This window comes from Dipodomys merriami, unplaced genomic scaffold, assembly GCF_024711535.1.
Source record: "Dipodomys merriami isolate MVZ:Mamm:240054 unplaced genomic scaffold, mDipMer1.0.p SCAF_129, whole genome shotgun sequence".
Taxonomy (NCBI): Eukaryota; Metazoa; Chordata; class Mammalia; order Rodentia; family Heteromyidae; genus Dipodomys; species Dipodomys merriami.
Genome location: NW_027202593.1, coordinates 2089339 through 2115888, shown reverse-complemented (window position 1 = coordinate 2115888; position 26550 = coordinate 2089339). Strand labels below are relative to the sequence as shown.

Below are 26550 nucleotides of genomic sequence, written 5' to 3'. Positions count from 1 at the left end.
TTTTAAAGGAGACACACCCTAGATACACACATCACTCCTGGGGTTCTGGGGTTCAAACCAGCAGCTCCTCTGACACCGTGCCGGCAGCAGGACTCTGTGCCAACGCTGCTCCCGCCACCCCCTCCCCCCACGCACACACCCACTTTACGCCATTCTGTAGGACTCACGTCATCTTTAATAATGAGGCTCAGTGATCACGTACGCCATCTATTGAACAGTTCTGGGGGTGATTTGGGGCCCCGGGTTACTCCCAGGGGCAATTCTTTGGCATCTGCACCTTTCCTTCTCGGTGTGGCTCACCGTGCTGACTGCGGTCCCCAGCGTCTGCCTCAGAGTCCGGGCTGAAGGACTGCGTGCTGAGCGACTGTGGTGGGGCATGCGCAGCCTCCGTGGGACGCATCTCACCTCTCCACCCTCCTCCCGTGGACGAGGGCCGGGCAGCTACCCGGCGTCCTCACCGTCCCTCTGGAAAATACCAAGACCTAGCTCTCAGACAAGACCCAAAGAAGTCAAAAGCTTTCCACTTCCGAAAATGCAATGTTCCAAGCCATTCTAAGAAAAGCCTGCCGCTGCAGTTGGTCACGGTAACATCTTCCCTCCTTGGCGCTGGTGTTTTGGGAGAGCTGGGCTCTGGGCTCTTCTGCCGTTTGTGTCAAGAGGCCCAGGAGAAGAAGGAGCGCGTCTGGCCAGGTGAACCGGGGTTCTGCGCCAGGGATGTCCATGAGCCCTGCCCAGGGCTGGCAGCATTCCTATGGTTATGGCGGAAAAAACCAGTAGTATGTGGGCCATGGACGTGCCCACAAGGGCCTCACGTGATCAGAGAAAGCCAGCAGTCCAAGTAGGCCAAATCTGGCGGGCTTACGCTCCTAATTCAGCGTCTTCCCTCTACTTCTTGGTAATCTCGTACTTCTCTGGAACCAGAAACTTGCAGGATTTGCACACACGCACACAAACAAGCCCAGAGACACAAGGATGGGAAGGGACGGCCTCCTGTGGGTAGTGGCTCCTTCGAGCCCCTTTTCTGTCCAAACACAAGCACTTGCACCAAAGCCTTCCTTCCACAGTCTCAGGAGCTGTCTCCACTGCTGACGCCAAAGACGCCGGGACCCACAGAGGCTGGGCTGGGGCGCTCGCTACAGAATGCTGGGCACGACCTGCCAACACCCACGATCCTAGGGCATTCTCTCTCTCTTTCAAAGTCTTGCTCACCCTGGAGAGTCTAGGACACCCTGAAGCACATCCCAGATTCAAACTCACAGCTCACAGCGAAAGATCAGAGCTACGGATCTGACTTGGGTTCTAACCACTAACCTGGGTTTAACAAGGTCAAAAATGTCCTCCCCGTGGCTAATAGACAGCGTGCTCTTAGGGCACAGAGAAACAATAGGACTTTAGGCACTAGAAAAGTGACACTCCTCCCAGATCCAGCCTGGGAGAAAAAACCAGAGAGAAAAAGGGACCACAGCCAGCCCAGCTCAGAGCACAGCGCAGGGCAGAGCAGGGCCGGCTGAGAGGGCGGCTCGGGCCGGCCCGTGGCCTCTGTGCCCAGGCCCTCTGATGCTGCCCGCCCACCCGGGCCTCAGAGGGGTCCCCCGCAATGGCCGCCAGGGTGGAAGTTTGGATTTGACTCTTGCCCCCCATGCTCCTGGGCTCGCGAGAGAAGGCCTGGGGAAGCAAGGGGTGGGGAAGAACAGGTTGTCTTTTATTTGGAGACAAATCAAAAAGGGATCAGGGAATGAAGCACCTTAAGCAATGCCCCCTCGAGACTTCTCTCGAGACCGCGGGTCTTCACAGGCCTGACTTTGGCTCAGCAACACTTCCCTTCCAAGAGCCAAGAGTGGCCAGCAAGGGAACGGTGAGAAATGGAGGGAGGAGGAGGATGGGGGAGGTGGGTGCTAAGAGGAGGTCCCTGTCCTCAGCCCTCCAGTGCTCCGGCTGGACAGGGGGGTGGGGGGGTGGGGGCCGCGCCTTCTCCCTGGTACATAGGTATGATCTCTTTAAAATCTGTATATAATATATATATTTATATTCTGTATATATATATATTTATATATATATATATTTATAGGGTCTATGTACACGTATTGCACAGGTCTCTGCGGTCACCCTCTCCTGCCTTGTCAGTGGTAATGGCTCCGCTTCTCGTCACTGTCGGACGTGTAGTCCCGGGAACGGATGCCGTTCTGCAGATTGATGAGCGAGTCCTTCATCTGTAAGACAGGGGCCCGGCCCTTAGGGAGTGTCTCCACGCGGCAGCGGCGGTCACGCACCCCTGTGGCAGGTCCCCAAGGAGGCCACGGGACGGTGGGAGCAGGGAGTTCATGCAAAGTGCTTCAGTCAGCTCCTCACTGGCCACCCTGGGGAGGCTCACTGTCTTAAGCGCCGCATCTCTCTAGAACTTTCTCTAGTTGGTGACCCATGCCTGCAATCCTAGTTACTCAGGAGGCTGAGAGCTGAGAATTGTGGTTCAAAGCCTGCTGGGTCAGGAAAGTCCAAGAGATTCTTATCTCCAGTTAACCAGCAAAAAGCCAGAAATGGAACTGCGGCTCAAGTGGTAGAGTGCCAGCCTTGAGCAAAAGAGCTCAGGGACGGCGCCCAGGCCGTGAGTTTCACGCCCCAGAAGTGGCACGAAACAAAAAGGAAAATGGCAGATGTCTGCTGAGAAGACAAATCCATAAAAGCAGAGACACCTCAGACAAATATGCCTGTGCAAGGCCTACAAGTTATAAAAATAGTAAATACATAAGTAGATACATAAGAAAAAGGTTGTTTTCAACTAACTTACAGCCCTCCTGGTGTGAAGTCAACGTGTGATTTTACTGACCCTCATTATTCTGAGGAATGCCTGGGTGTCTAATGCCCGTGCGAGGATGGCTTCAAGCGGGGACAGTGGACGCGCTGGTGGAGAGGAGCGAGCCTCGGGGCGGGAGGCATGAAGGCCTTTCTCCCAGCATCCCTGTCCCTTCCCCCTCCCCCCACTTTGGGGACGCGGGGACGGGCAGATGCTCAGGCACCGTACCTGGTCAAGCAGTATCACAGAGGATTTGATAATCTCTCTCCACTTTTGGAGCTCAGAGTCGTGGTACTTTTGTTGAGACTCTAAGAGCTGGGCCCACTCTGTCTGCGACTGGGGTAACCTGTGGGGTAGAGGGGGCGCCCCGGCAGCTGGAGTTATGCTCAGCGGACCGTCCTGTGTTCCCAGACCCCTAGGACAGAGAGTCACATCAGAGCACCTTGTCCTCTGCTCACGGCCCTCACAGCCCAGTGGGCGCCCCAAACCAGCGGACGGAAGCTGCCAGGGCTTCTCCACCGGGCTCATCCCAAAGCCGCCTCCCCCTCCCTGGTTTGTGAGGGCGGTGAGGGCATCTCAAGGGCCCCGGGGCGGAAGCTAGGCCTCAGAAGGAGGCAAGGCCAGGATTACCTCTCCTGGAGCCGGAGCCCCTGCCAGGCGGTGAGGGTCTGGGTGGTGTACTCCAGCACCCACAGCTTGTAGAAGAGCATCGTGTTGAGGATGACCAGCAGCACCAGACTAGAAGACAGATGAAGAAGGAGAAGCGAGGGCCGTCAGCAGCCGGGCTGTGGGTGGGAGCTGCGCCCGCCCCGCCCGCCCCGCCCCGCCCCCGTGCTGGTCCTGCCCAGCTGCGTCCTCTGAAATGAGCAAAGGGAAGCAGCAAACGGCGAGAGCAGCAGCCTGGTCTGGAGGAGCCTGGGCATAGCAGGGGAGTGCGGAGAGGGCTGCGGGGCGAAGGTACTGGGCACGGGGAGGGGGAAGGGAGGGAAGCTGGAAAGGAAGATGAGGGGTGTAAGGGGCATCATCCAAGAGCCAGTACCTGAAACAGATCCTGATGGGAGCGAGGGAGAGAAAGGAGGAGGAGGCAGAGGTTAGAAAGAGGAGTGGGGAACGGGGTCGGGGGCCGAGAACAAGTGAATGTACATGAGAAAGAGATACGAGGCGCTGGGACCACAGGGGAAGGAGTCCAGGAAGGAGCGAGCAAGGGAAAATGGGGCAAGGAGACAACGCCCTGCCTCCCGCTGGGACTCCAGAGACGAGCCTCCGGCCTCGGGCAGCTCCTCCCGGCTGCAGAGGGCCCCACAGCCTGGGCCTGGGCTCGCTGAGACCAGCCGAGGCCTCCCAGAGCTGCGTGGGGACTGGTGTGAGGCAGGGAGGCCGAGCAAGGGTAACGCAGGGGCCGGAGGACGGGTGTGTGTGTGTGTGTGTGTGTGTGTGTGTGTGTGTGTGTGTGTGTGTGTGTGTGTGTGTGTGTGTGTGTGTGTGTGTGTGTGTGTGTGTGTGTGTGTGTGTGTGTGTGTGTGTGTGTGTGTGTGTGTGTGCAAGGGTAACGCAGGGGCCGGAGGACGGTGTGTGTGTGTGTGTGTGTGTGTAATGCAGGTGTGTGTGTGCGTGTGTGTGTGCGTGTGTGTGTGTGTGTGTGTGCGTGTGTGTGTCTCTCCTCCCAGCTTGGGGGGCTGCCTGGGTCATTTTGGGACTGAACGTTATGAGATGGCGGAGAAGTGAAGAGAGTAAATCCAGAGCCACTCAGGATTGAGGACAGCTTGTGGGTCCTCCCTTAAAAATGTCTAACCCTATTTTGGTGGTACTGGGGCTTGAACTCACTCTCTAGGCGGGTGCTCTGCTGCTGAGCCACATCTCCAGCTCTATGTCATGCTAGTTGTTTTTGAGATAGGGTCTCACTCTCCCCTCTTCTCCTCCCCCCTTCCCCCCCCCCCCCGCCCTCAGGACCGCAATCCTCCTATTTTACACTTCCCGCTGTAGCGGGGATGGCGGGCACATGCTACCACGCCCAACTTCTTCCATCCCAGGTGGAGTCCCTCGGGCTGGCCTGAACCTGCAGTGCCCCCCAGCTCCACCTCCTATGGTTCTGGGATGTGAGTGCCCAGCACAGGGCAGGCATCTAGGCCCCTGCTGCAAGTGAACGGGCTCCTGAAACGTGGGCTCGCCTCAGTCAGCTCTACCCTGCCTGGGGCTCTGGAGCGGCCCTGCCTCTCTCACTGTTGGCGTTTGTGTCCTGAAGGGTCGGAGTTCCGTGTGCAGCCTCACTAGGTGCTAAGTGAAGAGAGGTAAGAGGTAAGAAGTGACAGACCGCGATGCAGACAGAGAAGACCAGAGGGCCAAGCAAACAACGGACACGAGGAAGGGCCGCTGTGTGCGGGAGAGGTGGCAGGGGTCTTCCCGGGGCTGCGTGCGGGGGCAGGGAGCGTCGAGTTCCTTACACACAGCTGATAACCAGCAGCAGCTTGGACACGCTCTGCAGGTGGAAACCATTGGGGGTGTCCTCGGGGGTGTGCCGCGTCTGCGTGGAACCTGCACGAGAAGAAAGAGGCCACTCAGATGCCCCTAGAGCCCTTTGTCCGCCGGGACGGCGCTGGTCCCTGGGACATTGGCCGGATGCTGCCCAGACTTACAACAGGAGGAGGTGGGCCTAAGGATGGGGTCAACAGGAAGTCCATCCCCCCAGGATGAGGTCAGCCCCTGAGCTCGGGGCCAACAGGAGGTTAGTAAGAGCACATGAAAGTGTTAAACAGGGCCCAGAGCCGGGGAGCCTCACCCTTGTTACAGTCAGATCACACTCAAGGTGCAAAGTTGCGTATATGTGCAAACGTGTGCACGTGTGCGTGAGCGATGGCTCCAGCCCCCAGCCCAGCCCCAGCCCCAGCCGGGACCCACCTGCCACGTGCTTGGTCCTGTGGCCCACGTCTTCATCGGTGGGCGTGGTGACGGGGCTCATGGCCTCTTCCAGGTGGGGCACCCGCAGGTGGGCGTGGGGCCGCTTCCGCCTGCGCACGGCGGGCGTCTTGCTGCTCTTCTCCTTGGGGGACTGCCGGTGCATCTCGGCCAGGTAGCTGCTCTCGGTTTTGGTCAGCTCGCTCTCTGTCAGGCACAGAAGGGCCGCATGACTGCTCCTCTTCCCGGCCTTCAGAGACCACTTCCTACAAGAGCACCTCCCTACCCCAGGGCCTGGGAGGCCAGCCGGTGGGCAGAGGCCCTGGGGATGCCAAAGGAGGAGCCCCAGCGCCGCCCTCCCCCCCAGCCCTCTCCTCCGGACGTTCCAGGGGGTGCGCAGAGGCATCGGATCCCTCGACCATCCAATCAAGTTGCAGACACGGTCGCATGAAAGATGGACCCGTCCCCGCCAGTTCTCACAGCCACAGGGGAGCCCATCAGACGGCTCACTGCCTGGTCCTCCCCTCTGCACGCTCCCCCCCCCCACGCGGCCCACGCTCTCCGGGTGAGCCGGCAGCCTGGCCCGTGCGCGCACCTAAATGGCGGAAGTAGTCCTCCAGCCCACTCCAGAAGTTCTTCTCGATGAAGGTTTTCACCAAGCCCCAGGGCTGCTTTCGATACCGCAGCTCTGTGGAGACCCTGAGGGAGGAGCCGGAGGCGCAGGCTCAGGTGCTTGGCGTGAGGACTGGACGCCCCACCGGTGAGCATGCACGCGCTGCGCCTGTGCCCACTGGCTGTCGGGGCTGCACTCCTTCCTTCCTTCCTGCCTGCCTGCCTGCCTGCCTGCCTGCCTGCCTGCCTTCCTGCCTTCCTTCCTTCCTTTCTTCCTTTCTGCCTGCCTGCCTTCCTTCCTGCCTTCCTTCCTTCCTTCCTTCCTTCCTTCCTTCCTGCCTTCCTTCCTTCCTTTGGACGCACGGCCCACACCCACACAAAGGACTGCTTTGAGGCGCAGGGGTTCCAACAGGAGCAGAGAGAAGGCTGCAAGCGCCGGAGCGCGGGGAGCTGGCTTCTGCTCTCTGGGAGACACACGAGACACGGCAGAGCGCGGCGGGAAGACACAGGCTGCCGTTTCTAAGAGCTGAGTTTCAGCACCTGGCTTTTGCCAAAGCTACTAGTGATCTGAAAAGTGGAAATAAATCCACACTGGGGAGTCGTTCTAAGACTCTTGTGTATGAGCCACAGAGAAGCACGGATGGGGGGGGGTGACGCAGGCTATCTGGCTGGTGCTGCGTGGTGAAGGAGAAGCACTCATGACAGAGTACCAGCCATCAAGATGGAGCTGGAGTCCCAGCAGCCCTGAGAAGGCGGAGTCCCCGGCCGGCGGTGAGGCTCTGTCCTCCCTTCCCCAGGAAGCGGGTGACACTTGTCTGAACCCAGCCACACCCCCTCCACCCCGGTACCTGAGTCGACTCTTGTTTCGGGCCACGCGTGTGAGCGTGTAGCGGTTGATGGTGTAGAAGTAGTCATGGTAGGGCACGTCGTGGGTGAGGACTTCGGCGTCGATCACGTAGCATTCGCTCTCCTGGCTTGCCTTGTACATGGTCTGCACATCCCGGGCCGGGGGGAGGGGGGTCAAACCCAGGGATGTAAGACAGAAAAGCATCTTTCCCAAGCGCCCTGCCCCAGGACTCTTGAATGGGAAGTGCAGAAGCACTGGAAGTGGGGCCCATCTGAGCCACGGAGACCGCCCGCCCACCGGCACCGGCGCCTGCCCACCGGGACAGCCCCCCCCGCCCCCGCCTGCCCCCTGCGGCTGCTCCCACCTGCGTCTCCCTGACAGTGGCAGTTTTGGGAGCCAGCGGATTGGTAAGGGTGATGGTGTAGAGAACCATTCGGCTCTGGTTTCCATTCTCCTCCTTCTTCCACGGGTGGAAGATGATGTCTGAGGGTAGAGGGGTGCCCTGGGGTGAGGGGAGGGGCCGGGGCTCGTGAGCCCTCCCACGGGAGCCCCCATCACCTCCCTCCTCTCTGTGCGGACCAAGGAGGCCCACTGCTGGGGAGGAGGGAGCGGGGGCGGAGGAGGGGAGGAGGGGGAAGGGGGTGGGGGGGAGAGGGGTGAGTGGGAGCAGAAAGAGGCTCATTGTGGCACTGCTGAAGCGGGGCGCAGGGCTCAGGGTGGAGACCGTTTGGGGGCTGGGGAGGAGGTCTCGGGCCTCCTACGGGTGCTGGCAACACTGGAGGCGCTGTGTCCAGGGCCTGAGGTCCCTCGGGGGGACGTCCTCTCCCCAGGGAGCGGGGTGGCTGCCTCGGCAGTGGGGGCCCTCGTGCGCTGCGGGGCGCAGGGGAAGCCGGCCACGGGGCAGCAAGGGTCCTGAGGCGGCTCTGGCCTTATGGAAGGCCTGGAGGAGGGTGTCCGGCCATCGGGAGCTCCAGGGTCACAGGAAGAGGGAGGCAAAGAGGAAGGACAGGGAGCAAGCGTGGAGGGAGGGAGGGGGTGGGGGCGGGGAGGGCCGGCCTGGCGGGTCGGTCTGACCGGAGAAACGCCGCTGCTCCATGAAGTCCCGCAGGAAGGGCGAGTTGGTGAAGAGCAGGTCATAGAGTTTGTCCACGCTGAAGTTGAAGACCTCGTTCACGTACTGGCGGCCGCTCAGGTCCTCATAGAAGGCCTGGACCTCCCCTGCACGGAGCACAGGCGGGGGCGTGGGCAGGGCCGCGGGGGCAGCCCGCGCCGCCCACCCGAGAGCTAATACGGAGCCACCACCAAGGCCGCCTAGGTGGGTGCTGAGACTCGGTGCTCCCTTCGAGCCTCTGGCATCCCAGTCCCTCATGACTGTGTGTGCACAGGCCCTCAAGACCAGAGGCCCACATTTCCCGCATGCTTGGGGTTGGAGGAGCATGCGGCAGCCTCCAGGGCCCAGGCTGGACCATCCCAGCAGATGGCAGCCCGACCCGGGCCCACTGTGGTGGCCGAGATCCCAGGCCACAGGGGTGAGAGGGCACAAGTTAGAAGGGGTCACCCATGGTGGGTGACCCCAGAGTGACCGTGCACAGGTGAACCAGAGAGCTCTGCGTCTGCGCGCTAGAAAGAACCGACCAGCACTTCAGAGGAGGAGCCCAGGGACTCAGCTGGCTCCACGAGCACCAAGCACCAGCTCCACTCCCCGGACTACAGGAGCCTCACACTTCCCGAGTGGGCCCGGGAGAAGGGAAGGCTCCAACCCCTGCGACGCGCAACCTCTCTCTTTGCTGGTCTAGTGAACACCCCTGGCTCGAGTCTCGAGTGAGTTCTGTAGCTATCCTGAGGAAGAGTCTGTTGAAGTCTGCGTTACTTCCAGGGATCTACTGAGCGATGCTTTCCTTGGGACATATCAAGGTTTCCTGGCCTCCCGTGGCTGTGGGGCACAGAGCCGGACAAGCCGCTATTAACAGGAGGGGCATTTTGAGACAAGTCTGAACGCAGGACAAGCGTTGCTGGACATGTATGGGAAGATGGGCCCTGCAGGGCTCTGGAGAGGGGCGTAGCTAACACCAAGGTGCCCTTCAGTATACAGAGCTCCGTCACCCACCGAGATCTGTGGACGGACCACAGACGCGCACTGCAAGCCTTCCGGAAGGCACCCGGGGGTCACGCTGAGCCGCCTACCTTCATCGTGGGTGTCTGAGGAATCGCTGAGCTCGGTGGGGATGTCCTCGTTGTCGTTGAAGTCCAGGGAGGGGGAGGTGACGGGCGCGAGGATCTCCATCTTCTCCCCTATGATGTTGTCCAGGGCAAGCTCCTTCTCCAGGGGCCCGTCGCCCTCCAGCCCCTCCTCCTCCAGCGCCAGGCCATCAAACTGCAGCGGAGACACGCAGTGAGGGGCCCGCCTCCCCACGGGAGATACGGGCTGGCTGGGACATCCTCATGCTTACAGGAAACGCGTGAGACTCTGACCTCCACTGGACTACTCAGAAAAACCCGAAGTGGCCCTGTGGCTCAAGTGGTAGAGCGCTGGCCTTGAGCACAAAGAGGCGCTGGCCTTGAGCACAAAGAGGCTCAGGGACAGCGCCCAGGCCCTGAGTTCAAGCCCCAGGACTAGCAGAACAATAAACTTCAGAGAACTCGATACATAGTAAACAAATGGACGAACTGTTCTGTGTGCATGTGTGTGCGTGTGCACGCACGTGTCGTGAGTGCGCACATGACAGTATGCCAGTATTGGGGCTTGAAGTCAGGACCTTAAACTTTTGTTTAGCTTTTTTCGCTCAAGGCTGGTGCTCTACCACTTGAGTCACACCTCCACTTTTGCTGGTTAACGGGAAGTAAGAGACTCATGGACTTTTCTGCCTATGCTGGCTCCAAACCTTGATCTTCAGATCTCGGCCTCCTGAGTAGCTAGGATTACAGGCGTGAGCCACTGGCACCTGACAATAATAAAGCATTCTACAGTTCCCACGCGTGATTTTGACTTCAGACCAAGGCAACAGAAATAAAAAATATGGGCCCAAGACCAATTTCCAAGAGAGGGGTGGATCTAGAGCAGCCAGAATCCACTTCACAGGGGACTTGGAACAGTTTTAATCTCCCACGTCAAACCACGTCACATAACCTAGCCAGCTAAAGCCAGCGCGGGGCCCAGCACCAGATCACAGACAACCCCAGGACTCCTGATACCTCCTTAAGGAACTGACCACAGATGCATGCACCCCCCTGCCGGCAGCTCCCAGGCTGAGCTCCTGCGGGTATCCAAGAGCCTCGGATGCTGGGCCGGGATGGGGACGTGGCCCGCCGCTCTCACCGAGACGGGAGCCTCGCTGCTCCCTGTGGAAGTGAGCGTGCTGTTGGTGACGGACTTCTTGGGCAGCTGAGGGCTGGCATCGGGCTTGGTCTCTATGCTGCTTTTAGAGGAGCTGTCGTTCACTTCGGTCTCCTCCACGGGGATCTCCTCACAGTATCTGGAGAAGACGCCGCCCCACATTAGTCTCAATGATCAAGATCGCCGACGCTTCTTAGAACTTGGGCCTGTGTCCATCTAAAAAGCAGGCTTTCCTGCTTCCTCTAACCAAAAAAATCTACCTCCCTAAAACCTTCCCACTCACCCTACCTCTCCCCACCCAGCCCATGAAAAAGTTCCCCTTCCTGTTAAGATTTATCCCTACCTAACCATGACCTTTATTAATCTCAAACCATTTGGTCCACTGGATTCCATCCCACCCTAACAACTAGAACCGCCCTGCTAAGTTCCAAAGACTACCTAAGGCAGGACTCAGTGGTATCCACCAAATTCTGGGTGACAGCTAACCAACTTCTCTGCATCGTGCACACCAGAAGAAATCTCCAAGTCGGGGGTGCTTCTGTCCTCCCCCCACTTTATAATCATGATTGGGAGCAGCATCAGATTTGAGTGTTGTATGTCTAGCGGCGGCACAATGGTGTGGTAAACCATTATGTACATGGTAGAGATAACCCCATCAGTGTTGGTGAAGTCGGTAGGACACCACTAGTCCCTGCGGGCATCTCACCACGCCCAGGTCTAAGCACCACACACTCCATTTCTTTCCTGACCTGTCCTCCTCTAGCCTGTCCCCCATGGCCACCTTTCCAAGCTCTCATGGTCCTTATCGCTCCTCATCTCACTCCAGCGAGTGACACGGGGACAATCCCTGCTCCCCTGGGCTTCCCGGTGTACCTCCCGCGCCCTCCCCGCCCCCGCTCCCAGCCCCAAGGCCCACATTTTACCATGACCCCCACACTCCTAAATGTTTCCTGACCTTCTCTGACCTTCCCACTTGGCTAGCAGGTTCCCCCATCTCGATTTGGTAAAACCCACCTCCTACCTCCCCCAGAACTGTTCTGCACACACTTCTGTCCATCTCCATTTGGCGCCTCTCTGTTTTTCCAAGTGGCCAAGTCAGCCAACCAGCTTTAATGTTGCCTTTTGTTCCTTTCTGATCCATCAGCAAATCCAGGCCCGAACTGCTTACAGCCATTTCTGACGGCCCCCAACCTGCTCCCGACACTGTCACCCTTCATTTAGATTACCTAAATTATTCAAGGCTTCTGTTCTGCTCCCTTCAGGTTATTTCCAACACAGAAGCCAGAATGGTTCTGTGACGAGGTGAGATGGACAATTTCAACCCTGCGCATCCCACTCTGGAGCACCGGCCAGCCCCGCGGGCGCAGGACCCTCACCGCGGCCCCCTCCGCCTCACGGCCCTGCCCCCCGCCTGCTCGGCCCCTACGCGCTCTTCCACCGTGCCTCGCTGTCCCCTCTGGCGTCCTCCGGGCCTCCCTTACTCACGGGACAAGGCCATTCTGCCCCCGGGCACGCTGGCCGCCACCCCACCCCGAGTCCCAGTCCCGGGGCCGCCCGCCTGGGCCTCGCTCACCCCATGGTGTTGAAGTCGTCATCCGGGGGCACGTAGTCCTCATCATCGCTGGTCAGGCCCAGCTCATTCCCGTAGCACTGGTGGACAAAGTGCCAGAGCTCCTTGGGGCACAGGGGCTGCGGGGAGGAGACAGGGGCTCTGAGCCTCTTCCTCGGGACCCCCCTTTGCACAGGGGCACCGCACACAGGCCCGCTCCCCGGGACGGGGAAAGCCAAGCTACCCCTTCCCGAGTGGACGTCAGGCCCTCCTCGGACCGCAGCCTCCGGGGCAGCTAGGATTTCAGGCCCCGCCGCCGGGTCCCGCAGCTTGATTCTCTGTATCACCTTGCTGACAGGAGTGAAGCTCCCAGAGCAAGAAAATTCCTAGAGCCAGACGATGTGTAACAAACCAAGCAATCTGTCCAAAGGCGGTACGCACCCACGAACCTACCTTCTCCCCACCCACCAGGTTCCTCCGCCCTGACTCCCCGAAGCCAGGGGTGATCAGACACCAAGGCCCACTGACATTATTCACACCACGCGCCACCCTGTCCACGCCCTCCCTTCCGTCCCACAGGGGCCTCTCGAACCCTCGCCCCTCGGCCTCCTCACCGGCCCATGTGGCCCAGGAGCCATGCCCCATATTTCTGGGGATCTGCAACTATAAACCCTTTCCTGCTGGGCACTGGTGGCTCACACCTGTAATCCCATCCACTCAGGAGGCTGAGAGCTATTCAAAGCCAGAGTGGCAGGAACATCTAAGGGATTCTTCTCTCTAAGCACCAAGAAGGCCACATGTGGAGCCGTGGCCTTGAGCGCAAACACTCAGGGACAGCACCCAGGCCCTGAGTTCAAGCCCAAGGACCAGCACAGAACCACCACCACCACCCTTTTCTCTCATGACAGTTGTTTCTTTTCCACAGCAGTCATTCCTGGGGCTGCATGTTTTGCCACGTCGGGTTGGCACATTTGAACACTGTGGGGTCGAAGGCTTTCCTTGGCAGGCTGAGGCCACGCTCTCGGCCATGAGCTCCCTCCAGGACCGCCGGACGTCCGCACCACGAGGGCGTGGGGCTCCCCTGGAGCTGGCTGGTGCCACGCCGCGGGAGAAGCAAGCCCCACGGGGACCAGCACCTCCTTGGCTGGCTGAAGGCCGGGGCGGGGCAGCACTTACCTTTTCAAGGAGCGCATTCTGCCAGAGCCGGAACATCATCATGTACGTCCGATCCCGGGCTCCAAACGAAGTGAAAAAGTGCTAGGTTGGAAAAGAAAACCCTAAGAAACACGTGTTCAGATTCATAATAGCCTGGGGGCGGGTTGGTCTGCAGCTGGTGGAATTGCTCTGTCCTGGTGTGTGGTTCGGAGTCAATCTCCGCCCCCCCCCAAAGGCTGCCCATGTAGCAAGCCGCAGCATGCTCCCCTTGATGTGACTTCACCCGAAAATGCGCCGGGGTCCCGCTATGCGAGATCACAGCGCAGGCAGCCAGTGCCGGGCAGCGCGCTGGGCCCGGGGGCCCGGGGTCTCCATCCTCACCGCAACCCCACGCCCAGCTGTTTTAAAAATTTAATTTACATTTTCTTATTTTTTGGGGTCTGGTTGTGGGGCCTGAACTCTGGGCCTGGGCGCTGTCCCTCAGCTCTTCAGCTCAAGGCTAGCACTCTACCACTTGAGCCACAGCGCCACTTCTGGCTTTTTTCTTTTTGGTTATGTGGTGCTGGAGAATCGAACCCAGGGCCTCATGCATGCAAGGCAAGCGCTCTACCACTGAGCCATCTTCCCAGCCCCTTAATTTACATTTTCTTCAGTGTTTTTCTCTCTGGTTTGACAATATCCCTCCCATAAAAAAGAAAATAAAATTCTTCATCTACAACTGGAACCTAGTCAGGGGAGAGCTTGGAAGCTGCTGAGAGGAAAGGCAACCCCTAGGCTCTCTGGCTGCGCGCGTGCCTGTGCCCATGCCTGTGCTGACTCTGCTGTGTGTGTTGAAGGAACGGCACAGCACCGACCGGAACAAGGCCTGGTCTGTGCGGCCAGAGGGACCGGCGGGCTGGGGGTAACATTCAGGAGGAAGGATGGAGTGTTGCATTTCACTGAGCATCTGCTCAGTGCTTCACAAGCGATATTTCATGTAAAACCATACAGAGGGGCCCGGAGATGTGGCTCAAGCGGTAGAGTACCTGCCTTATAAGTGAGCACTAACTAAGAGAGAGAGAGAGAGAGAGAGAGAGAGAGAGAGAGAGAATAAAAAAATCCACACAACGCCTTATGTGAAGAGCAGGGGTTGATAGCTAAGAACAAGCTAGACAATGCAGGCACTGACAACACCTGTCCATGCCGGACAGAGAATGGGGACTAAAGCCTGTCTGACCCTAGAACCTAGAATCTCACAGTTCTAAGCACCCTACTACCCAAATGCACAGGAGCGAGAGACCCGGGCCCAGGAGATGCCCCTGCCTGTGGCCTGCTAGCTCTCAGCTCTGCTTCAAGCTCAAGATCACTGAGTTCCCTCTTCTAAACTTTTATCTCCTGCCTTCCCTCCACAGGCACAAGCGCAATCCATCTCTAATCAGACACGTCATCCGCCGCGTCCACGGGGACAGCGATGGCTTCTCTTTCTGCGGTGTTTTCATGGGGCATCATTTCTAGACTCTAAATAAGGATGGCTAGGCCTGTTTTAGATTCCAGAAACCTGAGGTGCACAGAGGTCACTCAACACGCCTCCATGCACAGGACTGGATCCAAGTCCAGCGTTACGCATGCCTCCCCGGCAGCTCGGCCCCAACCCCCACAGCGCCCGCATCTGCATCGTTTCCTGCGTCTCATTCCAGCCCACTTAGCAGCGGGCTGGATTAATGCAGTTTAGGGCTGAAACGCAGAAGAATGTGTGAGGAGGGCGGGTAGGTCCCAAAGGCCAGAATTTGACTCTGTTTACCTTTTCTGAGTCTGTGCAGACTTGGATGGCATTGGGAATGAGGCGGGCTGTCTTCTCTTTCGTCATGGAGCAGACGTCTTTCAAACGGACTGTCAGCTGGCATCCCCACAGACACAGAGAGTACAGACTGAGCAAGAGGGGCACTGGCAGAGTCGGGAGACGTGTCTGCTGGGCCCCCAGGTGAGAAAGGAAATCCCACCACAGCACACGGATCTCATCCCTGGCGGGGGCCCACGATTATTCCCTTTGGTCAGGCGGCTATGTAGGAGCTGGGCTGCACGGCGGCCACGGGAGCCTGGGCTCTGGGCTTAGGAAGCGTTTGTCGCTCTCACTTCTGCAGTTTGCTAAATGTTCAGAGAAGCTGCCATTGGGAGCCAGGCACTGGAGACTGCTGGTGCTTATAGTTCCAGCTACTCAAGGTTCACAGTTCAAAGCCAGCCCAGGCAGAAAAGTCCATGAGACTCTCATCTCTCATTAACTGCCAATAACCAGAAGCAGAAGTGTGGCTCAAGCGGTAGAGCACAGCCTTGAACAACAACAACAACAAAAAGGCTAAGAGACAGTGCCCAGGCCCCGAGTTCAAACCCCAGTGCTGGCACAAAAAATAAAATAAATACAAACAATAACCTAGTTAGTTTGTATCTTATTTTATAAGATGAGGGTTATATGGACTATAAAGAAAGACTAGCATAAATTCACAGTGAATTAGCTTTCAAAAGCACACAAGCCAGTTCTGGGCGCCAAGGCCAAAGCCCTTCCTACTTTACTGTATCTTCCTGAGTAGCAACTTATGCCAAATAATTTCCTGCATTTGCCAGAAGCAAATGCTCTTCATACCCTCTTCCACACCCAAGAGGTGGGAGGAAAATGTGCGAAAGAGGAGATAGCTTCATTGGAACTCAGAATTGGGCACTCTTCAAGACTCAGGCGTGTGCTGGCATGAACTGGGCAAATGACAGGGAGAAAACTCAGCTCAGGAAGAGACTGGGGCAGCCTTGTGTGGCCACGGCCAAGGAGAAAGCCCAAGGGAGCAAGTCCCAAGTCTTTTTATTTCTTCTTCTGTGCCAGTACTAGGGCTTGAACTCAAAACCTGAGCATTGAACCTTGGGTGTTCGTTTTTTGTTGTTGTTTTTGTCCAAGAATGGTGCTCTACCACTTGAGCCACACCCGCACTTCTTCTGGCTTTTCTGGTTAATTAGAGATAAGAGCCTCATGGGTGTTCCTACCTGGTCTGTCTTTGAACTATGATCCTTGGATCTCAGCTTTCTAAGTATCTAGGATTACAGGCGTGAGCCCCCAGAGCCCAGCTCCCAGGTCTTCAGATTTTTTCTTTTCCTTTCTTTTTTCTTACTTTTAAGTAGCACTGGGGAGTGAACCAAGAATGGCTTTAGCACACGAGGCTGAAGCTTGACCCCCGAACTACACCTCTGCCAGGGTCCCGGGTGTTTACCAGAGTTTCCCAGCGGAAGATGTTGCTGTAGAAGCAGATCCAGTTTTCGGAGAGGTAGAGTCGGCCCTGGAGAAGGATGTCTCTTTGGAGTGCGCACGAGTAGTCTGTCAGGGAACAGGATGGGCGCTCAGGGGTGCCGGAGCATGCAGCCACCCTCCCACTAGGCCCAGGGGAGTTCAATCACCTGCCCATGCCCAGGGCTGCCAGATCCTTGAACCAAGGAAGTCTCTGGCACCTCAAGTCAGGGCACACACAGATAGTGAAAGGCCAATGGGGTTTGCCAATCCCTTTCCATCTGCATACGTGCCTGTGACTCCCTCTGGGTGGGTACCGGAAGCTACTGTGAGCGCCCTGAACCAGGTGCACTGGGGTCGGCCCTCCGCTCAGGGCACAATCGTGGGCTCCAGGCGCATGTGCTCACTTGGGCTGGCTCCACACAGAAGCAGCCTGAGCAACTTCCTGCCTGACCCCTCCCAGGCCGCCAGCTCACCGACAATGAGGCGCTCCGTGTCTGGAAGTTGCTTAAAGAGCTTTCGGAAGTCTTCATTTCTCTGCTTGTAAGTGGGGCTTAACACCTGCATGACAACGGCCAAAGCGGGATTAGCCAGATGCTCAAGGAGGACTAGAGAGCCAGGCTGCAGGCCCGGGAGAAGGCCAGGCAGGCTCTGCTACCCCAGACGCCCTGGAGGCTCGGGCAGCAAAGCAGGCCTTGGGATGGAAAACCAATGCAGAGAAGCGGTTTCTGCAGACTCTGCATCCAACACTCATCACTCACAAAACATGAAGGCAGAGGCTTCGAGGGTCCCTGGGCGGGAAGGAGGGCCACTGCCAGGGCCTCCTGGGACATCCTCTGCCAGCCACAGGCCCCTGGGCAGTGAAGCAGGGCCCAGGGACAGCGGCCAGTGTCTCTCAGACATCAGCAGCACTGACGCAGTGAATGAACTCTTCGCTATGTGATTTTATTTTAAATCATGGCATGAAAAAAAAATCATAAGGCCAGTACTAGGAAAGGCATGAGCCAAGAGTTTCAAGGGTTTAGGATCAGGGTCTGGGCAAGGCTGGCAGGCACCACGTCTAGCCACAAAGGTGCCAAGAAGACGCTCCTGAAATAGCCAAGAAGCAGGACGAGGAGACAGAGGGGAAGGTAAGGGGCCAAGCAGAGACAGCAAAGAGGAAAACCAAATAAAAGCCAGTGAAGGCCGCAGGAAGGGTCCCCTGGCCACAGGTGGAGCTGAGAAGTCTGGCTAAAAATAAGCTGTTCCTGCGAGCCCTGATTCCATTCCCACCGTCATCTGGACCTCGTGCACTGTACAGGTGGCATGACGCTTGGTCTAGGAGTCTGCGTACAGTAACAGCCTCCTTCTAAAACATCCCAGTGGCTCATTGTCTCTAGTCTGCCAGCCACTCCCACCTCAGCTGCGCACTCAAAGGGAGCCCAGCTTCGATTCCTGCAGAGCCCGCTCTTGGCTCGAGTCTGAGTTCTGTATCATCTTCAATTGAACTAACTCATATAAGAAAGGGGGCGGGGGGAGACAGGCGCAGGTGGCTCACGCCTGTCATCCTAGCTACTCGGAAGGCTGAGATCTGAGGATCGTGGTTCAAAGCCAGCCCAGGCAGAAGTCCTGTGAGACACTCAGCCTCAATTAACCACTCCAAAGATGAAAGGGGCGCTGTGGCTCAAGTGGTAGAGCGCTAGCTAGCCTTGAACACAAAGAGGCTCAGGGACAGCGCCCAGGCCCAGGTGAGTTTAAGCCTCACCACCAACAAAAACAAACAAAAACAGGAAGAAGGAGAAATTAAAAGCACCCCCGACATTCAAGGGGCACAGTGTCCCTCCCCATCCTGGTAGATGGACTCCTAATCCAGAGGGAAGCGGGCAGTCAGTGTCAGCACTGCTGGTGGGGGCACCCTTCAAGGTAAGGCCCCTCAAAGCGAGGATCTTTTGCTCACAGACACAGGAGGCCAGGGAAGAAACAGGAGGTTGGGTGGGAAAAGCCAGTACAGAGAATCTGACCCTGTGATGCGCTGTGGGGCTCTTGCTGGCCAGCCTGGAGCTCACCATCCCAGGGCCTTGGGAGCAGCTCAGCCCCACAGACCAATAACTACGAAGAAGCCAGCCCAATGGACCGACAGCAACCCCGCGTTTACAGAGCTCACAATCTTTAAAGTAGATGCTCTCTCTCTCTCTCTCTCTCTCTCTCTCTCTCTCTCTCTCTCTCTTTCTCTCTCTCCCCCCCCCCCCAACAAAAACCATTATGGAAGCACAGATGACAGACCGAGGAGGCTGCACAGGGCCACAGACAGCCGGACTCCACCAGCCTCGACTGACTCCTGCAGACCCGGGCCGCCGAGCAGGGGCCGGGAGCCCACGCCCGAGCAGAGTGTCCTGCTGGTACGACACCCACTTCCCTGGAAATCCACAGGCGTACAGCTGTCGTGAGGAAAGACTGAGCCCCCCGTACCCCAACTTTTGGGGCTTCTTAACAAGTGGGGTGGCTTATGGGGAATCGGACGCCAGGTGTGAATCTGTACCGCGCAAAGCCCCCCAAGCCGTGCTTGATGGTCTCTTGAACAAAGGGAGTTCGTGTCAGGATGTCCCGGTGCGGGAGGGGAGATGGTGGCGTGGCTTTAGTTTGGGGAGGTTTCCCACGGGAGAGGGAAGGTAGGGTGGAGAAGCGGAGCAGAGAGGGAAAAGGGAAACTGCTGGGAGGTGAGGGGGGGGGAGAGGGGGGAAAGATGGCAGAAGGCTGTCGGTCACTTGGTCTGTAATGAATGTGAATGCCTAGCGTTTCTTCTTGCTAGCAGGTGCCCAGCTGCCTTGTCCAGAACACTGCTGTGCCGCCCTGCGCCCCCAGAGTCCCGAAACCACCCACCAAGTACTTGAATCAGGCATCAAGTCCCCTGGGGGTGGACGTCCTCAAGGTCATGACCTCTACGACTAGGAAAACCCTCGGCTGCAACAATCCCCGGTCCTGAGACAGCCAACCCGCCCGGCCCCCTGGCCCACACACCACAAGCCCGTGCTTGGCCCCCTGGCCACAGTGTCCTCCACACTCGGCTTCTTCACCCCGAGCGGCTGTTAGGCGAGCACACAATGAGCTATCACGGCACAGGCCTGCCCCGTGCATCCCTTCATCTAATCACGGAAGGGCTTCCAAAATCCTGCTTCACACTGGAGGAAACTGAGTCACAGATAGGTCGAGCAACTTGCCCAAGGGGCGCGGTTACTAAATGGGAGTGCACAGGAGATGTGTCAGCGAGCTGGAAGTAGCAGAGATGCCGGAAAGATCTCTCCATCTGTCTGTCTGTCTCCCTGTCTCGCTCTGATGTTCACCTACTCTGGGGCTCCCACGGCCTCCAGTCTCCTCGTTGGTGTTCACAAAGTTGCAACCCTGGTCTGAGAAGCACCTGCAGGGTGGCCTCAGCCCCTGCGGACATACAGACACCGCGCACCTCCTGCTTCTGATTCTCCCTCAACCTCTGCCTGTCCTCTCCTCTGGGCAGCCCCGATGTCCACTGGGACGGAGGCGCGGAGTGTGGCCACAGTCCCCGCAGGGCCCTTCCTCTGCCTGTGGCGGGCACGCCGCCCCTCCGGGTCCCCAGGCCCCGGACCCCAGGTCTGCGGGAAGGGCCCTAATCCTACCAACGGGCCCTGAAGATGGCAGAGACATCGCCACACTGCAGCATAAAGCACAGAGACCCCGCGGGGGGGGGGCGGACCCTCGCCCCCTCCCCCTCCCTCCCCCCCTCCCCCCTCCCCCTACCGACCATCAAAGCAGTCTCCTCCTGTTGGGAACGACCAGGGAATTCCCACTCCAGGGCTGTCAAGTCTGGAGCCAAGCGGGGCACGCCAGGGCGCCCAGAAGGGCCGTGGGGACACAGAGACACGGGGTGACACACTCACAGCGGGGAGCTCCTCAGATCCGTGCCAGCAGCAGTGCTCGGCAGCAGCGAGCTCGCGGGCAAACATCTTCACATGCCACCGGAGACACCAGCCGTCCTGCTCCAGCAGGAGGCTCCACAGGACCCCGGACTCCGCCAGGGACTCCATGGCCCCCAGTCCTGCCCCTCCCTCTGTGCGCTCCCTACTGTCCCCCGGGGGCCCAAGCGGCGGGCTGCATTGGGCTGAAGGAAGAGGGGCGATCTCGGGCTCCCGCGTCCCTGGTGCCAGGCCTCATGAACGAGACGAGGAGGCTCTGTCTGTTTTATCCGTCCTGCCAGTCTTCAGGCTGGGGCCCCGAGAGGGGTGTGGCTCAGCGCCTCCTCCTCCTCCCCAGTGCAGACCGGCACCAGCACCGTCACCCGGTCACCCGTGGCCGCAGCGGAGGCCAGAAGAGGCAGACGCAGGGAGCCTTGGGGGGGGGGGGACCCCAGCGGGCTGGCCGGCTCTACAGGACAGTATGGCCTGCAGCGAGACGCACGGCCTTCTGCTAGGCGCGCAGGAGAGATCGGGGCTCCCTGGTCCTTGCTGTATCGTAGGTAGAGTGGCACATTTGAATAGCCCGTCTCCCCACCAGGCCGCCGGGTCCCACGCCCGCCCGGTCCTGTCCCGGGCAGAGCCGCAGCTCTGGGCCGGCTCTCCTCCCACCCCCTGCACACGCCCCTTTCCCCTCCAGACCCGTTCCTTTCAGCAAACAACTTCTTTGTTAAGAGCCGCTGGGGCAGGAGGGAGGCCTGGCCTTAGCCGCACATGCTTCGAGTTACAGGATCTGTGCGATGGGCCCGGCCAACGTCCTACAGTAACCCCTAGCCTAGCCCCGCCGACCCAGCAGATGTTTCCTGCAATGGAAAGTTGCTGGCCACAGTTCCAAGTGGGGGGGGAGGGAGGGGTGTGCCAAGGGCACCGCGGTGATGATGAAATCTGAAATTTGAGACTCAAAGAGCCAGGGACGTCTTGAGACATGCTCTCCCCCTAGCTGACCCATCTCCAGCGGCAAACCAGCAGGCTGGGCGCTGCACCGCCCAGCGGCTCTCGGAGTGAGTGTGCTAGCCGGGGAGAAGCTGAGGTCAACGGCCTTGGGGTCTGTCTGAGGCACCTCCTTCTCCCAGGATGCTGTCCTCCCTCAGCGCCACTAAGACGGGGGTCAGCTGCTTGGACCTGGGGGGCAAAGGAACAATGCCCAGGAGACAGGGGAGTCTTCACCGTGTCTAGGGTGAAGCCTCAGCACCATCGTACAATACCACTCCAATTACAGCATGATGACCTGGCGGACACATTAAAGAATAGAGTTTTGCCGGGCGTCGGTGGCTCACGCCTGTCATCCTAGCTACTGAAGAGGCTGAGATCTGAGGACCGTGGTTCAAAGCCAACCCAGGCAGGAAAGTCCGTGAGACTCTTTATCTCCAATGAACCACCAGCAAACTGGAAGTGGCACTGTGGCTCAAGCGGTAGAGCGCTAGCCTTGAGCTGAAGAGCTGAGGGACAGCGCCCAGGCCCAGAGTTCAAGTGCCAGGACCAACATAAACAACAAAAAAAAAAAAGAAAAAGAGTAGATGCTGGGCCCCAACCCAAAGATAGTAATTGGGAGGAATGTGGGATCTTCCAGGCATCACTGCTGGCAACGTAGAAGAGTCTGACTCCTGCACAGGAGACTTTCCCCACCCTCTCCCTACTCTGCTCTCTGACCCTGGGGTCAGCCCCTGCCTTGCTGCGTCCTGACACGTGACCTGCTCTTGACCTCCCACCCTGGAACCTTCCACGCCTCTAACAGTTTCCTGTCTCCTACAGCAGTTAGCATGACGCTCAGAAATTATTCACCAAATCAATACATTCCTCACGGGCCTCTGCGAGTATGCCTGCCGGCGCGGACCCCGCCGTACCGTGCCCAGGCGGAGAGGAGCTCTCTGCCCTGCAGGCCTGGCCTCCCCTCCTGCCTGCCTCCTCCCCAGCACTCTGCTGCACCCAGGCTCAGCACCGGGCGCCAGGCGTTGGACTGCAATTCCCCGGAACCACTGATAGAGGCCACATAAAAAAATGACTGTGTGGGCGAGATAGGGGCAGGATCTGCCCAGAGAGATAAGAGGTGGAGATGAGTCCCAGTCTGCATCAGCCTTTGTCTCCCTCTACCCCGCTTCACGGGCTGGGCAGGGCAGGGCCAGACACTGAGCCAGGGGAATTGGCCCTGGCCTAAACATTAACTCGAAGGCAAATATCAGGAGCAGGGACCAAGTGGTACCCCTTCCCTGGGCTCGGCAGGAATGAGAGGGAGGGGGAACCCAGGAGGGGGAAAATGTATCAGAGTACAGCATTAACCTCACCTAGGAGGAAATCAGTTAAGATCCACACAGGACATCCGGCAGCCCGAGCCAGGTGTGGGGCAGGGGGGCAGGAGGTGGAGAGCCGGCCATGTGGAAGCAGCAGCTCCAGGGCAGGGAAGGAGCCGAACGCCGGTGGCTCACGCCCGTCATCCTAGCTACTCAGGAGGCTGAGATCTGAGGATCACCATTCAAAGCCAGCCGGGGCAGGAAAGTCCGTGAGACTCTTATCTCCAATAAACCACCAGCAAACTGGAAGTGGCGCTGAGGCTCAAGCGGTAGAGCGCTCGCCTTGAGCTGAAGAGCTGAGGGACAGCGCCCAGGTCCCACGACCAACAACAACAACAAAAAGGGTAGGGAAGGGTGTGGGCCCGAGAGACGTGTCATCAGAAGAGATGAGATCACACCAGGGAGGTGACGGATGGAGGGTCTTCAGGGTCACGGGTACATCACAAAAGGAGGTAGTAGATGAGGGCCAGAGAGGCAGTCCTTCAGAAAGTGCCAGGCTGGGGGCTTGTCCCCCCCCCCATGACACATGGGGTTTGAGCCTACAAAGCTTCGACCCTCCTTTCTCATACTTATCCCAGGCAGGTTCGCTGGGTTGTCCACAGGACTAGCCCTACTGGCGCTGTGCACCCCCACAAAGCCAGTGTCCTAGTGGGCAGGGGCGTCGGGCAGCCGGTGCCAGGCGGCACTCCGGGAAAGAAGCAAGGTAGAGAAGTGTGCATCCGCCCCCTCCCCACGCGGCCCACAAGGGCTCACACCCAGGCCAGAATTTATTTCTCTTGCTCTGACACTGTCTGGTGCCGAAGGGAAAGCCCCTCTCTGCCCATCTCTCCATCTTCCGTCTCCCGGGGTCTGCTCCCCCACGTTCATTCCTTTCTGCTTCCTGGAGGTTTTGGGGGGGGGGCAGGGGCAGTTTTCTAGGAGTGGGAAGGACCGGTGAGGCTCTCCGGGCGGGTTCTGGGGCCTGCCGCAGCCTCGCCCATCCTCCAGCCAAGTGTCTTCGCTGCCGCTGCAGTCCGAGAAGCCACGTCTTGGGCACGGGGCCGGGGAGGCGGGGAGGCCGAGGGAGAATCAATGGGAAAGGGAAGGCTAGTTGAAGATGGAATGAGAGACTGGAGGAGATGGAGGGAGAGGGAGAGGAAGGACGGACAGGGCTAGAGGGCTGTGGTCAGGTACTTCCCTCTCAAAAGGGACCATTGGGTAGAGGACGATGGAGTTCTGAAACAGCCAGCCCGAGACAGCTGCCAGGAAGAACAGCCAGGCCTGTACCCGCCCTCCCCTCCCCTCCCCTCCCCTCCCCGGCAGAGCGCTTCTCCTCCCCCCTCCTCCATTACCAGCCCTGAGCAGCCTGGGGAGGACACAGGTTAAGGGGGAGGTGAAAGGGAGGGGGAGGGGTCCAGCACCCCAGTCCACCCCAGTCCTCAGCTTCCTCCTATCAGAATGGCCCGGTGGGGTGGGTAGGTGGGACTACGGCCGGCATACCAATCAAGAGCACCCAGGATGGGCAGGGGTTGATGGGAAGCCCCAGAGCTGGTTGGTCTGTGCTGGTATTAGGGAAGGGCTGGACATCGCACACACGGCCCCTCCCCAGCCCCCTCCCTGACTCCCTCCAGCTTTCATTCACAGCCAGCTTCTCCTGTCTACCATTCCCCAGTGGCTCCTCCCTGCGCAGAGCCCCTCTCCAGCAGGACTTGGGCTAAGAAGAGAGACGGAGATGGCATTCTGCAGCATCATGCACGAAGACCCAGACGCAGGCTCAGAGAAGGGACAGAGTCTGAAGCCATCGGCAGCTCCCCCCGGGCAGTCCCAGAGACGGAGACACAGCCAGGGCCTGCCAAGAGGCTCCATTCAGCTGCTCTCCAGGGCAAGAGTTCAAAGGCCCCAGCTTTGACTCTGTAGTCAGGGGACGTGGCCCTGCAGGGCTGTCTGCGGACCAGGCAGGTGACCTAGAGATGGCGCGGCTACACCCTCACCACAGACCTCAGGGCGGCCACGTCTTGTGACAGGAGAGGGCTCCGGGGGCCCCTGCGAAGGTGCCAGGGCACAAGTCAGACTCTACTCCATGGGAGGGTTCTCAGCTCAAGATGATCCCCAAGAGTCTGTGCCAAGGGATGAGGTCTTCACACCCCAAGGCTGCCCCAGTCCCAACACCCTGTCTGCCTGCTCCCGCCTAGAAAACAAGAGCGGCCTTGTGCGGGAGTGTCAGTGAAGCAGGGGACAGGGCAGGGGGCAGGGGGCAGAGGGCAGAGGGCAGGGGGCAGGGAGCAGAGGGCAGGGGGCAGGGGGCAGGGGGCAGGGGGCAGGGCAGGACATCCTTCCTGACCAGGCCTTTCCCTGCCCAGCTACAGAGAACAATTACTGCATCTGGTTTGGGGACAGAGGAAGCTGGTAAGGGGAAACGCTCATGGAGAAGCAAGAACTGAACCCCACATTGCCCCTCCTCATTCACCCGCCCACTCCCCACCCACCCAACAAGGAGAGAAACAGGAATACTTACATTGTACCAGCTCTGGCTTTTCTGAAAAGACAAACATAAAAGAAGGCAAGATTAGTCAGGGTGGAGCAGCCGGAGGAGACACAGCGGAGGACTGGCAGGAGGAGCCCCGGGCGGTCCCCTGCTCCCGGGGGCTGCTCACGAGCATCCTTTCTAAGACAGCTGCAGAAAGGAGACCTGGGCGCAGCTCATGCTGGACGGGCCCAAGGCCAGGAAGGCCGGGGTGGCCGGGGGAGGGGGGCAGGCAGCGGCAGCACCAGCGAGAGCGTGGCTGGAAGGGAGACGGAGCCCCATCACGAGGTTCTGTGGATGGGGGCTCAGGATGCGTGGAGCGCATCCAGGACCCGACGAGGCCCTGCCCCGAAGCGGAGGACGGAGGAGGCCAGCCCGGCAGGTGGGCAGCCCTGTGGAAGGCAGCGTGGACAGGGCGGCGGTGGGGACAGCACAGGGGACTTCTCTGCCAAAGTGCTCTCAGCGCGTGGGGTGCGTGAGTTCCTTCTTCTGATCCTAAGTGCTAGCAGGACAGATTCTGGGGGAGGCGGGCGGGAGCCTTTGCTAAGGGGCCTCCCCAACCCCGGGGAGGGTTGTGCACCCAGCCCCCCGAAGACTGGAAGGGAACAGGTTCCCTGGAGAAGGGCTGGTGCCTTGTCCGTGTCCAGCTCCCCCTGACGCTGTCCCTAGGCCCTGCATTCACTAGGACGGTAGGGCTTCCCGCACAGGTCAGTAGCCTTGACCACAGCCAGGGGCGTGGGCCTGTGCGCCATGGCGCCCTTCCGCCCTTCCTGGGCAGGGAAGCCAGCTCGAAGGCCGGGCGGGCAGCCGGCCCTCGGTGCGCTCTGGGCGCGCCTGGAGGGATATGGGTGACTGAGCACCGGGCCTGGGGTCCACCTCCCCTCACCCCTCTTCCTTCCCACCGCACGACCTCTGCAGACACCTGACCCCTCGCTTTGCAGGTGACACGAGGGACCAACGTGCTGCCTTGGGGAGAGTCCCCCCCCACCCCCGTTCCCACCTCAGCCGCCAGATGTGGCCAGGACGACAGATGGCCCTCCAGCCCCCTCCTTGAAAGGGGCTCATGGTAATTCCCCCAAAGCCGTCTCTCCACGGACTAATCCGGAAGTCACACTGCCCTGACACGGCGCTGTCCCTCCTGCGGCCAGCCCAGCCCCCCGGGGCCCTGGTGCTGCTGGGCGGGGAGCCGGGCCGGGAGGCCCCGGGGCCGCGGCCGGCGCTGGAGGCGCGGACAGGCCGCTCTGGCCGCTCTCTGAGCCTGGGACGGCACAGCCGCGCGGATGCACGCTGCCCGCGGCTCCCTTGAGCTCCTGAAAGCCCACACCAGGGCGCAGCCATCTGTTCCACAGCGGAGGCTACTGTCCGGTCCCTGC

The 26550-nt window shown here is 59.3% G+C and overlaps 1 protein-coding gene across 13 annotated transcripts in view; it reads right to left on the bottom strand.

The window, feature by feature from the left end:
* Positions 1–26550, bottom strand: part of LOC138824445 (protein Aster-B) — a 120023-nt gene continuing 93473 nt past the window's right edge. For 8 of the 13 annotated variants that reach the window (XM_070018311.1, XM_070018312.1, XM_070018315.1 and 5 more), the window contains 17 exons: positions 25169–25189; positions 16901–16985; positions 16411–16514; positions 14961–15056; positions 13202–13282; positions 12050–12165; positions 10459–10615; positions 9327–9516; positions 8217–8360; positions 7507–7625; positions 7144–7286; positions 6279–6382; positions 5687–5890; positions 5233–5323; positions 3422–3529; positions 3020–3206; positions 3–2210 (listed from right to left, as the gene is read on the bottom strand). In XM_070018311.1, the coding sequence (XP_069874412.1) occupies positions 2121–2210; positions 3020–3206; positions 3422–3529; positions 5233–5323; positions 5687–5890; positions 6279–6382; positions 7144–7286; positions 7507–7625; positions 8217–8360; positions 9327–9516; positions 10459–10615; positions 12050–12165; positions 13202–13282; positions 14961–15056; positions 16411–16514; positions 16901–16985; positions 25169–25189 (2040 nt within the window). In that variant the 3' untranslated portion in view covers positions 3–2120. Of the gene's footprint in view, positions 2211–3019; positions 3207–3421; positions 3530–5232; positions 5324–5686; positions 5891–6278; positions 6383–7143; positions 7287–7506; positions 7626–8216; positions 8361–9326; positions 9517–10458; positions 10616–12049; positions 12166–13201; positions 13283–14960; positions 15057–16410; positions 16515–16900; positions 16986–25168; positions 25190–26550 lie in introns of those variants that run through there. The other 5 variants (XM_070018304.1, XM_070018305.1, XM_070018306.1 and 2 more) reach the window with 3 other exon arrangements.